This window comes from Saccostrea echinata, unplaced genomic scaffold, assembly GCF_033153115.1.
Source record: "Saccostrea echinata isolate AGI-Se365-2 ecotype Australia unplaced genomic scaffold, CSIRO_AGI_Sech_v1 ptg000034l, whole genome shotgun sequence".
In the NCBI taxonomy this organism is placed as follows: domain Eukaryota; kingdom Metazoa; phylum Mollusca; class Bivalvia; order Ostreida; family Ostreidae; genus Saccostrea; species Saccostrea echinata.
The window spans coordinates 3,073,549-3,086,570 of record NW_026889783.1 but is presented as its reverse complement, the minus strand read 5'-3'; the positions used below and the strand labels follow the sequence as shown (position 1 = coordinate 3,086,570).

The window sequence follows — 13,022 nt, the reverse complement described above, 5'->3', positions numbered from 1 at the left end:
TATCGCCAGTGTCTCTATGTCAACATCATAATAAATATGCCTCACTGAAATCATAGATTTTATGTTTCTGATCAAATTTTATACTTGATTTCAAGTTAACTGGTCTGGACAAGTGTCTCCATCCATCCCTTTCGGACCGAAATTCCTCCCAACTTTTTATTATCAAACATCAGACGTGTTTCTTGTGTTTTTTTAAACATCGAATATGGGTTCTCATGAATACAAAAATTCCCAGACACCAATATGCTCACTATAATTGATCACAAGTACCCTTTCATAGAATATTCCCTTCAAAACAGAATCCTTTGCCAGATGAATTTGAAGAGTAACCACTTTTCAAGCCGAATTACACCTTGTGTAATTTGTCAAAATCTACAACAGTTAGTGCAATATTTATATTCGATTATATTTGATTGTCCGTCTGAAATGTATATATATAAGTAATAAATAACAAGTTTAAAAACTATGGGAAATGAAGTGGGTCAGTATGTGATCAAATCTTCTGAGAAGGCCTTCAGCCTTCACTGGATTTGATCACGTGACCAACCCACTTCATTTCCCAGTGAAGTTTTTAAACTTGTTATTTACAGTATTTCTTAATTAAAAGTAGGTGAATTTATACTTTTGGACTATTTAGGCTGCAGGGCTCGAAATAATTGATGGCCCGCTGGTCTGGGGCCAGAGAATTTTCAATCTGGGCTAGTACATTGCAAAGGGCATGTGCCCTTTGGGTCAGCATTTTTTTTATGCATAATAAAATTCATTCACAGTAGGGCTAGTTAACTCCACAGGGTTGTGTGTCCCAACTTCTACTTAATAAATAATTATTTCTAGCCCTGAGGCTGTTAATATGGTTTGATATAAACCAGAAAAATATCCTCATACAGAGTTGAAGCCAAAGTTAATGTTTTTTTCTTTCTTTTCAACATCAAACCATGATTGTTCTATCATATATATGTAGTATAGAACTAAATTAAAAAGACACTGAAAGCTGGAGGAAAACTGTGTACATATTTTTGAGATGTTTTATTTCTGAATTGAAAAACAAAGTTATAAATCATAGTTTGATTTAAATCTTATACAATAGACATATTGACAAAGACTGGAAACATAATTTTGAAAGTTATAAATATATTTGCTGATTATCTGATTATTTTGAATTGGTTACCCCTGGTTAGGTGGACAAATGAGGACCGTCAGTGACATGAGTTTGCTACAGGCTCCAACTCAACGTTTCTTTGCAGAGAGTGATGCAGGTTAGTAATCACATCCAAATTTTATGTAATTTAATCAAGAAGGAATTAGTCACTGTCTAAGCGAAGTTATTACTTAGTGTTCAGGAATAGAGTTGTACCACAGCTTGGGGTTTGATGCTATATAGGCATTGTAAAATGTGATATACATGTATCTGAAACAGTATTTTTTTGTCTTACCCAGAAATAGATCACTGGTAGTGTCATTCATTAAATGGTTTTGAGTTAAAGTTGAAGAAACATTATTAAATTGTTGCCATTTCAGAAAATTCAGTTCTGTCAATTGGCATGTGTTAGTGTCTTGTTTTAGTGTAACTGGGAATTCTAATGGACAAAAGCCCTTCTCTTCTATTGGAAATCTTCTATAGTACAAATAGTTAAAAAAGAGCAAGAGCCACTTAGGGCCTTTTTTGGCCCTGAGAATTTCTCAAAAATCGAAACTGCTCAGTTTTGGTGGAAAATGCAGTATTTATAACTTGGAACCTTGGTGACAGTGTATCTATTGAACATGACGTAATTTTCTCTCTAGTCAATGCATTATGACGTCATAAAATGCATCATTTTTCCCATATCCTATAAATTCCCTTAAAAATGGCCAAAAGTTGAGGTATTTTTTTAATATTTCAAATAGAGCACAACCTCTGATCCAAAATATGCAGTTACATAATGAATGATCTGTTTCTGAAGATCACAAAACATGTTTTAATTTTGGGATCGTGGGCTGTGCTCATATTTTAATTCTTTGCTGAAGGTAGTCAAATACGCATGTTTTCTGCAAAATTCAAGAACATTGCATTTTGTCAAAGCCTGTTTTCCAATACCTGGATTCTCAAAAAGAAATTTTATTATAGGAAATGAAAGCACCAAGTCTCTACTTTATTTTGATATGTGAAATGGGACAGAGGGTGATAGTCAATTAATTTATATAAGGACAGGGCCATTTTATGCATAAAGTGAACCTAGCTCTTTACTTCCTGTGTACTTCCAGTGAACTTGAAATAAAGGACACCATAGAGTCTGCCACATCTGTTTTATATTTGGATGTTTTACTGACTACAGATGAAAATGGCCAACTAATAATTATACTGTATGACAGTGTGACTTCAGTATTTCAATCATCAACTTCCCTTATTTTTGTGGCAATTTTCCACAAAATTTCATTACCTGCATGTGGTGTTTATGTCACCCAACTGATTTGTTACACAAGAGCATGTTCTGATTCTTATCAAGCATTGATGTTACAATGATTTAAACAACCCTGTTTATAGTCAGCTTTTCACAAATTCTACAGTTGTTATAATGACCTTGATTGTAAACACAACCTATTGTTTGGTCACATTTTGTCTGACATTTTATACCATTTGATAGGTCATTGCTCGTATACTAAATTTTACTACGGAGTACTCTGTTTATCTGATCAATACACAGGACTACAGGGGGTGTGAGTGGTTGAAAGGGGATGCTTACTTCTCCTAGGCATCTGATCCCACCTCTTGTGTTTCCAGGGGTCTGTGTTTTTGCCCTGTTCATGATTCTTTTTTAACTGAATTTATGAGATTGATCACTGTTCATCATCTTCACTTTTACATTATCTGTAGAAACAACTGAAGAGGATTCACCTAAAAAGAGTATCCTTTGTGCTGAGACCCAGTCGTTCCTTGAAGAAAAAAGGTACATGTAATATAGATACAGCTTATTATGGTACTTTTACTCTCCTAAACAAATTGTTGATGAGAGAGAGGGGGACAGTTTTTTTTTTTAATCCATAGACCCATTTTGTTTTGCAATCCACCAAAAGTAAAGCTACAATGTATAATGCTAAAACTTGATTTTCTGTTGAAAATATGGCACTCCTTTGCAAAGTACATTAAGATATATAAAGACTACTTTTAATCTTTTTTCAGAGGAAAGGGAAGTGGCCTACAGGGAGTAGTACTTGACAATGATAATGAAGAAAAGGTAGAAAATTCATAGGTTATTTACTAGCTATTTTTTTTTTTTTTTTTAAATTAAGTTTTCATTTTACACATATGATCAACACACATATATATATATATATATATATATATATATATATATATATATATATATATATATATATATATATATATATATATATTAGGGATGTCAACGAATAGTCGACTATTCGACTATCAGTCGAATGGACCGACGATCGAATAACGAAACGACATTCGAATAAATAAATTCAATAAAAGAGTGATAAAGAGATGGAATTCTCAAAATTGAGAAACCGTCTTTCCTTGGACATAGTCGATAAGATAATTTTCCTCATTAAAAACTGCTGACTTTACATGTAGATAGTACAGTAATTAGAAATGCTTCACTTCCGCGAGAATAATTTGTCAATTAATGTGTTGTTTTTGTAATAAAATAATCTCACTATCCTGGGCTTTGTTTGTAAAATGATTAATTGGACTTGATCTCATACCATGTACCCATTATAGCCGTAACATGTTTGAACACTACGATAAGTATTATAAAATTAATATTCTTTTACAAATTTTAAAGACATTTTGATAGCCGGGACAAAAAGTATGTTCAACTGTTTAACATTATCAAAGACATCTGGTGTGTGGATAGTGTGTGTTTTAACCCCCCTCCATTTATTTTAATAAGCTTTAAAAATATATAGTACTGTCATTTTTTATGCTTACTAAAAACATCTTTACAGACCGATTTATGGACAAGATATAGTTAATATAAACACGCTATCCACATTTTAGGTGCATGTGAATATCTCTGTGTAACATTAATTTTGTTGTTACTTTTTAATAAATTTGAAAAAAAGGTTTTGGGGTTAAATACGTCATGTACCAATGAGATTTGAAATAAAATTTTATTTTCCGAAAAAGATTCGAATATATTCGACTATCGTTCGAATAATGCAATGGAATATTCGACTAAAGAAAATAAATATTTTGACATCCCTAATATATATATATATATATATATATATATATATATATATATATATATATATATATATATATATATAAAACATATTACACATATGACTAAAAAAGATTTTAGAGCATTTTATTGTTGGTCAAGATATTTTCGTGAGTTAAGTAGTTTTTCACTGAAGGTAAATCCAAAAAATGTTAGTAGCAGCTTGTCCAACCTTAAAGTACTTTGATCTTTGTTTATTTGTCTGTGATGCAGATCTGAATGTTAATGTGACTGTAGGATGAGGACATCCCTGTGGTGGAGGTGGAGGAGGAGGAGGAGAATGAGGAAGAGGAGACAGATATGAGTCACTTGTTTGCTAATCCTACTCTGGCCAGTGACCTTCCAGACGATGTCAAGGACACTGAAGAGGACGAGGATACTGTAACAAAAGAGGGAGATCAAGAAACTGAAACTCAGGTCTTTACTGACCAGACTGTAGCTGTTGGTGACCAGACTGTAGCTATCAGTGACCAGACTGTAGCTGTCAGCGATGAGACTGTAGCCGTCAGTGATGAGACTGTAGCTATCAGTGAAGAAACATTGGTTAAAAATAAAGGTAGAGCTAAAGGAGGGAAGAAATATGGAAGAAATGCCAAATGTGCTCCAGTTGTGGAGGTTGAAGTAAATGAAGATGATGCCACACAGAAGATTTCTGAGATTACTGATGCTGCAACACTTGCTGTATGTGATCAGGTGGAGTGTGAAGCTACTCAGGTTTTTGACAGTAAAATGAAAGAAGCAGAGACTGTAGCCATAGAATGTGAGGCCACACAAGTCTTGAATGAAAAATCAGCAGAAGCTGAGACTGTTGTTCTGGAATGTGAGGCTACACAGGTCTTTGATGCAAAAACTCCGGAAGCAGAAACTGTTGTGTTGGAATGTGAGATCGGTGATGAAAAAATCACAGAAGCAGAGACTGTAGCTGTTGAATGTGAAGCAACTCAGGTTTTTGATGATAACAAGGCAGCAGAGGCAGAAACTGTGGCCATGGATGAAGCCACACAGGTGTTTAACGACAAGCTAAGTGAGGATGAAAAAGGAGACAGTGATTCAACTCAAGTGTTGGATGAAAAAATTTCTGATGCTGAAACCGTATCTGGAGAATGTGAAGCAACACAAGTATTTGACAATGAAGAATGTAATATTGTAAAGGAAAGAGGTAATTCTACAGCAGAAACTGTTGCTCTGGAATGTGATCCTACTCAGGTGTTTGATGAAGGAACAGACAGTGGACCTTCAAAATCCACAACAGTTAGGTCAGATAGAAACACTGAAGCTGAGACTGATGACCATTCTGAAATTACACAGGGTATTGAGGAGGTTCAAGTTGTTAGAAAGAGAGGCAGGGGCAGGGGCAAAAAATCTGCAGCAGAATCAGAACCAAAATCTGAAGTAACAGTGGATTCGGAGGAAATTCAACCAAAGAGAAGTGGTCGCATATCCAAAAGAAAGTCATTAATTGTGGAAGATAAACCTGTGGAAAAAGCTCTGGATACCACTACCAGAAAAGGAAGGGGCAGAAGGGGAAAGGGCAGCAAGAATATGGCTGATGTCACAGAGGAGTCAGGAGGGAAGGGTGAAGAGGTCACAAAGGAAGAGACTGTGTCTGATTTTACTACAGAGAAAACCACTACAGAGGTGGAAGAAGTGGATAGCAGGGTGGATGACACGAAATCCGACACAAGTAGGTGATCATCATATGTATAAACGTACACGTCACTCTGGTTATTAAAAATAAAATGAGAAGTAGCTTTCTGTAGTAAGAACTATATTTTGAAAACGAAGTAAGGATAAGATTTAAATTTTCCTTTGGCCCAGGTAATATTTAGAAGTCCAATCAAAAAATTGTGAATCCCATTTGATTCTCTGGACTTAATATTTTATGAATCTTTTTAACAAAGGGTCTTAATATTTTGCATGTTTGTGAATCATAATGAAGCAATGAGTTATGTAACATTATGCCAATATGTGACCTTGTACTTTTTACTGCAGAAAAAAATTTCCAATTTATGGCAGGAAAAAAACCTTTCCTATCCAGAAACATTTCCACTTTAAACATAGATGTATTAAAATATTGATCAAATTAGTGTTTCATCAAAAGATTATGTTTTGTGGCCCAAAATGACATTTGAATTTTGACCCTGAGTTTAAAACAAGAATACATGAAGTGTGTGTGTGTGTGTGTGTTAGAAATGTCATTTTTTAACAGAAAAATAGAGAAAAACGTACGATGACCCTGAAAGGTTTGATCGTTCTCAACTGTTTTTTTGAAGCACATGACTATCAAAACTTGGTAACCTTTGCATTCTGATTCACCATGCTGGTATTTAAAAATGGTGGATATGTAGACTGTAGCTAGCAAAACTGAAAACTAAAATTGGGAAGGGATGGACATTTTTTTCCCGGGTAAAGTTACAATGTTAATAATCAACTTGCAATTTTTTGCGAGTTACCAAATTTTCAACTTGCTATTTGGATATTCTACTTGCATTTTGTGAGTCATATATAGTGAATTTGGAACCCTGCTTACAACATTTTATTTTCATCTAATGCCACCCTGCAGTACATTGCTCGTTTGCATTAATTCATTGTCATCTAAAATGAAACAACACATTTGTCATGCTGTTGGTGAGAAAGACATATGACATGCTCTAAACCAGTCAGATTGACTGTATTATTATGAAGAATAATAATTCAGTTTACAAGCTCTGACAAATTAACTTGTTGTTTTGCTTCATTGTGCAGTTTAATGTTTTAACACAGGTGTTGATGGTATAGCCCAGACTGTACCTTATACAATGGTGTGTGATGAGGAGGACCTACAACCCACACAGGCCTATTGTATGGAGGAAGGTGGTAATATCAATTAAAACAAATAAATTATTATTTTATCACCAGTCATTCAAAAACTTGGTAATGGTTCTTGCAGACATGTTGAGAATTGACTGTCCTGTCAATCAATTTGAAGTACAGACCAGTATAAATCTTGTAACAATTAATCCTACTGAACAATTAAGTCAACACATTTTTAGCAGATTTTAATTACATTGTTCAGAGATTGGAAAGGATATTCATATTTTATAAAAGTTTATTATAATGGCCCCCTCATGGTTTCATTTATTTAAACCATTTCATGGGGTACTGTCTTATTATACCCCCCGCAAACGAAGTTTAGGGGGGGGTATATTGGAATCATCATGTCCGTCTGTCTGTCCGTCTGTCTGTCCGTCTGTCTGTAGACGAGATTTTGTCCTGACCATTTCTTGGAAACTGTTGGAAGGATTTGTCTGAAAATTTGTACACTTATTATTCGCCATATGAAGGTGTGCACCTGGTATTTTCATTATGATTGAATAATTTTTCTGCATTTTACAGGTGTTTTTTCATTTTTATTATGTGGTTTTGTCTGGATCTGTTCCCAGAAACTATTGCATAGATTTGTATGAAAATTTGTACACTTATTATTTACCATATGAAGATGTGCACCTGGTATTTTCAACATTATTTGATAATTTTTCTGCATTTTACAGGTGTTTTTTTAAAATTTTTATTGACTTAGTCATTTCGGGTTCATGTCTAAGGTTTGAGACATAGAATCTAGAACATCTGTACAAAAATGTGAACTACAGCTTAAAACTACTCATTAGAACTAAAAAAAAACCCACAAAGTATTAAAAACAGTTTTTACATTACACAGCAGATAGTGTAAATCCATTTGTCCCTTGGGAGTAATGAGTGGACATGCATCCAGTTAAAGATTAATTAATGAGTTCAGTGTGGGAAGCTGTTAGGGCATCTCTGATCAGGCAGGTCTTATCTATATCTCCGGGGAATTGGGCAGAAAGAAATAAAGATCTCTGTTGTCTAAGTCTCTTAATTGTTATTTATGTCTGTCAAAATACATAGTTACTAAAACCAGCCTTTTATTTTTAAAATGAGTTTGATATAAAGGTATTAAAATCAATTTGATTTTGTATAATTAATTATGATATTTTTTTTTCAACAATCAATTTGCAGAGTGTCATGTCTCACAAAGATGACAGATAGTTGCAAACTATTTTTTAATGTAATAAAAAACACTGTAATTATTAGTGTTGATGTTTTATTAGGCTGCACCTTAGTTTCATTCATTAAAATAAAGTGCCCCACCACAGCATTATACGCCCATCAAATATTGTTAAATTATCATAAACAGTTTAGATTCAATTGGTCGAATGACATCTTAGTGAGACAAGGCAGTCTGCAATTTGTTGTAAAGATATAAAAATTCAAATAAAAAATGTACAATAAATAATTAGTTTAAATTATATTATACAATAACATATAAGTTTTAATTATTATAAACAATATCAAATTAGTTTTAATTACATCAAATTTATCTTGAAAGTAAGACTAGCCAACAAGAACAATTCCTTTTGCCCATTTCCCAAGAGATGTAGATAACACCTGCTTGATCAGAGATGATCTACCAGTTATCACCTCACACTAAACTCATTAATTTATCTCTAATTTGACATGCAATTTTCTGCTATCAAAATTTTCCTTGACCAGTGCCTGATCATTACACCCATGGGAGAGGTGGAATTTTTCTTGTTACAGATTGGTGTAAAGAACATAATGAAAAAAAATAAGACTAGTATTTTCTTGATTTAACACTTTTTTAATAAAGATACTGCAATACTCCGACATCTTTTGGGATTGTGTAATTTAAAAGTTTAAAGACAAATTTTTTTGATTCTAAGTCTAATGGTTTTCTAGTTATGATTTTTCCATATTTAGCCATAGCGTCTTTATTAAAGGTCAGAACGACCTGGTTTTAATGTGCGACAACCTTCTACCCTAGATGTATCAGCTGAAAAAATTTGATAATTCTAGGCCTAATAGTATTAAAGTTATGAGTCGGACATGAAAAAGCTAATAGACGGACGGAGGGACATGAACGCTATAACATAATACGTCCCGTCTTAAGATGGACGTATAAAAAATATAATGAGTAATTAAATTTTCACTGGAAATATTTAAGGAAATTGTGAACACCTCTCACATCTAGAAAACATTAGTGATTTGGTACTTTCTCTGAAAAACCCAGCGGGGGGTATTTGTCCCTATTGGACAGTTCTAGTTACATTTAATATATCAAAGAAAAATTCAACAGATGAAGGAAGCACTACACCACCAATCTCAGAATTACTGGGAGTAGAGGTAGAGGATAGCACACCTGTTGAACCAGTTAAAATAATACAAGAAAAACCGGATGTTTTGGTATGATATCGTAATGTTTGTTTTGAGAAATTATTCCAGTTTTTAGTCAAACCATAAGGCAATATTGATTGAAGGATTTGCTTAACAGAGTGATAAAACAGACTGAATTATGAATTACTGTATTTGGCTGAATATAATACGCATTGGTGTAAAATACGCACACCCCTTTTTTTGACTTGAAAATTTGGGGAAAAACGCAGTTTGGTTGTATTATATGCTGTCAAAAAAATTGACCAAGCAGTAATGTTGTCTTTTTTACATCCGGTTATTTTAACTTAAATTCTTTGTGGAAATGATGTATTGAAAATTTAAGCACGATAAATTTTCATACACGGACTTTTTTTTTTGAGCTTACGGTACTCCTGATTTTGAGCATGGCAGTATTATTCAAAGAAATAATTAAATTGTGCATTATAAATCATTTTTAAGCTAACGGCAATGATGTCTTTAAATATTGCGGTATAATTTTATTAATTTTAGCAAAGCACACAATGTCGTCCCATTAAATTTATATCAGGCTAAATATATAAATCTTCCACTTAAACATTGCTGTTTAAATCTTCGTGTGGTAATGATTTTATTCAAGAAAGCATGAAATATTGCATTTTATTTTATTTTTAGCTAACGGCAATTGTGACATTACACGTCTTTATCCTTGCTGAAATAATTTTATCTTAACAAAGCATGAAATTCTGTTGAATTTTAGTTTGAACAGATTGACACAGCATAAATCATGTCTTTATATATCGAGGTACATGTAATCTTCGCAGATATCTTATTTTCTACAGAGCATGAGTAATTATAACACTTAAGTTTTAACAGACTTCTTATTTCCTTTTTAAACTCTTAATTAATTTAACAAGAGGCCGATAAATATAAGATAATTAAAGTAAAATTACATTTAACAAGTGTTTAACTGTTTAATATGTGGTAATCAACACAAGTTCATACGAAAGATAATGTACGAAGGCTAAAATTCGACCCCTGAATTTTAACAAAGAAAACAATCAAAGCCATTATTAAGGACAGTAAATAATCATTGCTCTAACTGTAAAAACAATGCTTAGGAGTTGATAGACAATTTATTTGCCTGGAGGGGTGTTGAAATCAAGTGACAAGCACAGGTGTTTGCAACATTGGCTTCGATTGGGACATATAGTATACAGTGGTATAGTGGGGTGTTTATGTTGAAATGTATTTTCACCGTGTTGATTAAAACCCCAAATAAATGTTGATTTATTGTATTTCATTATAGAAATTGCTCAATTTTTTTTCCCTACCAAGTGTCTGATAAGGTACATGTGTGTACAATGATTGCGCAAGCACGTGGCAAAGGAATGCGTGAACGTCTATAAATAACATCGTCAATGGCGGCCTACATGGAGACGACGAATATGCAGCTCAAATTAATTTTAACTTGTTTTAAATATCATTTAACAACAAATTATCATTATCAACAGATTATAAATAGAACATTCTCAACAGGCCTACCTTCCAACAATAATCTTCCGAAGTTTTAAGGGGAAGAAGAACCTTGAGCTGTAAAAATACCTGTCATTCAATTTTTTTAATATTCTATATATTTCTAATTAAGTATGTCCCACATATCTTAAAGCAGTTATATCATTAGGTTTCTGACCTTATTTTCAAGATATTGATTGACAGATACTATGCCTTACAGTATCTAAGTGTAGTTTTAATTCTCCATGTTTCCAGGCTCATTACTCTGTCCATAATGAGATTTTTTAAGCATATATAAAAAATATGTAAGTGGACATGTATCTTTTAAAATATTTCAGAGTATGAATAGGGTTTAAAATTCGAAAAAGCAAGTTTCTTCTATCACTCTGCATCTGGATAGGGAAAATTACGTACTTTTTAAGACAACTTAAACAACAAAAAACATAATTTACAAAAGATTCTATCATTCAATATTTTTAAATTTACGTTGAAATGCAAGCCCTTCAAATTATTGATTAACTGTAAAAATTTCGAATGGTGAAGCTGACCTCAATATTGCACAGGATATCGTTTAAGAGGACATAAGCAGGACAAAAACGTGTCATGTTTTCATTTCTCGAGTATGGGAAAAACCAACTATGACGTCACACGTAAGCTAAATAAGCGAAATAAGATATACCTACATAAGATTTCCCTCATCAGCCATGCAAACATAATTTTTGTGTTCCCCGTTTCTTAAAATAATTCATTATATTCTGGTTATTACCTGTTTTTACATTATAATACTGCCCCTGCATTCACCGAGTATGATCTTGCTGTACTAACAGATCGTGTATGACGTCACGGCTTGTTGGAGACGTGCAGTTTAGGGAAACAAAGGAGTGGATCAATCTTTTTCATAATTTGTTAATGTTTACAAGAATGTAAAACTTTTTTTAAATATATATGTATAAGATGGTAATTAAAGTAAAAAAAAATTGTCAAAAATATATACAAGAACTGATGCTTTACACATTTTGCACTTATATAAACGGTGACTATGACGTAGTAAAACAGTCATGTGACCATGTGTCCTTCATCCCCTTAAATACAGCGATAACAAGAAATTGCCCATGTTTCTAGGTAATACTATGATATGTCTGTATGATAGGCGTGTTTCACCTGAAAGAAAAAACTATCAAAATCCTATTATGGTGTAAAATACGCACCCCTTGCTCACAAAAACATTTTTCAGGAAAAAAGTGCATATTATATTCAGCCAAATACGGTATTGAGAAATGTGAAGCGTGAAAATGTTAATTGTTAACATAAACATTCAAACCTTCTTATCTTGAATTTATCAACAAGGGTAAAACACTTAAAGAAAAATTGGCTGGGACTCCCAACACTTTTTGACATATCAGTGATGTTCAAAATATTGGTGTTAAAGATGACAAAGTTCAACTGTATTAAATTTGATAGACATGTAAAGTACATTTTAACCTTTGGAAAAACACCTTGAATTTTATTTCTGGTATAATCATGATAACTGTACTTTTCAGCCTGTACCAATTCCCCCCTCATCTCCACACAAGTCAGCATTGGCCAGTCCAGGAAGAAGGTCACCCTCACCTAAAAAAGTCCACTTTGAAAAAGTACGTATATCACAACACATTTCCTCTTGTAAATTATAGCAGATTTCTTATACTTTACATTAGCTCACCTGAGTTGAAAGCTCAGGTAAGCTTTTCTGATCACATTTTGTCCAGAGTCTGTCTGTGCATCTGTCTGTCTGTCTGTCTATAGGTAAACTTTTCACATTTTTGACTTCTTCTCCAGAACCTCTGGGCCAATTTCAACCGAACTCGCCACAAAGCATTCTTTAGTGAATGGAATTCAAAATTGTTCAGATGAAGGGCCACATCCTCTTTTAAGAGGAGATGATTTTTAAAGAATTGGAGAAAAGTTTGTGGCATCTTTTGAAAATTCTACTTCTCAAAAACCAGTGGGACAGAAAAGTTGAAACTTATATGAAACTTTCATTACATAGTGTAAATTCAAGTTTGTTCAAATCATGACCCTTGGGGTAGAGTGGGT

At 33.2% G+C, this 13,022-nt stretch overlaps 2 protein-coding genes across 2 annotated transcripts in view; one reads left to right on the top strand and one right to left on the bottom strand.

Moving 5' to 3' along the window:
- Positions 1 to 13,022, bottom strand: part of LOC133199571 (peptidyl-prolyl cis-trans isomerase FKBP1A-like) — a 159,183-nt gene that overhangs the window by 69,362 nt on the left and 76,799 nt on the right. The gene's annotated exons all lie outside the window — the stretch shown is intronic.
- Positions 1 to 13,022, top strand: part of LOC133199573 (mediator of DNA damage checkpoint protein 1-like) — a 46,809-nt gene that overhangs the window by 8,285 nt on the left and 25,502 nt on the right. Inside the window, exons 10-16 of the mRNA XM_061335390.1 lie at positions 1,179 to 1,256; positions 2,852 to 2,924; positions 3,158 to 3,212; positions 4,461 to 5,907; positions 6,987 to 7,079; positions 9,379 to 9,485; positions 12,488 to 12,580. Coding sequence (XP_061191374.1) covers positions 1,179 to 1,256; positions 2,852 to 2,924; positions 3,158 to 3,212; positions 4,461 to 5,907; positions 6,987 to 7,079; positions 9,379 to 9,485; positions 12,488 to 12,580 — 1,946 coding nt within the window. The remainder of the gene's footprint in view (positions 1 to 1,178; positions 1,257 to 2,851; positions 2,925 to 3,157; positions 3,213 to 4,460; positions 5,908 to 6,986; positions 7,080 to 9,378; positions 9,486 to 12,487; positions 12,581 to 13,022) is intronic.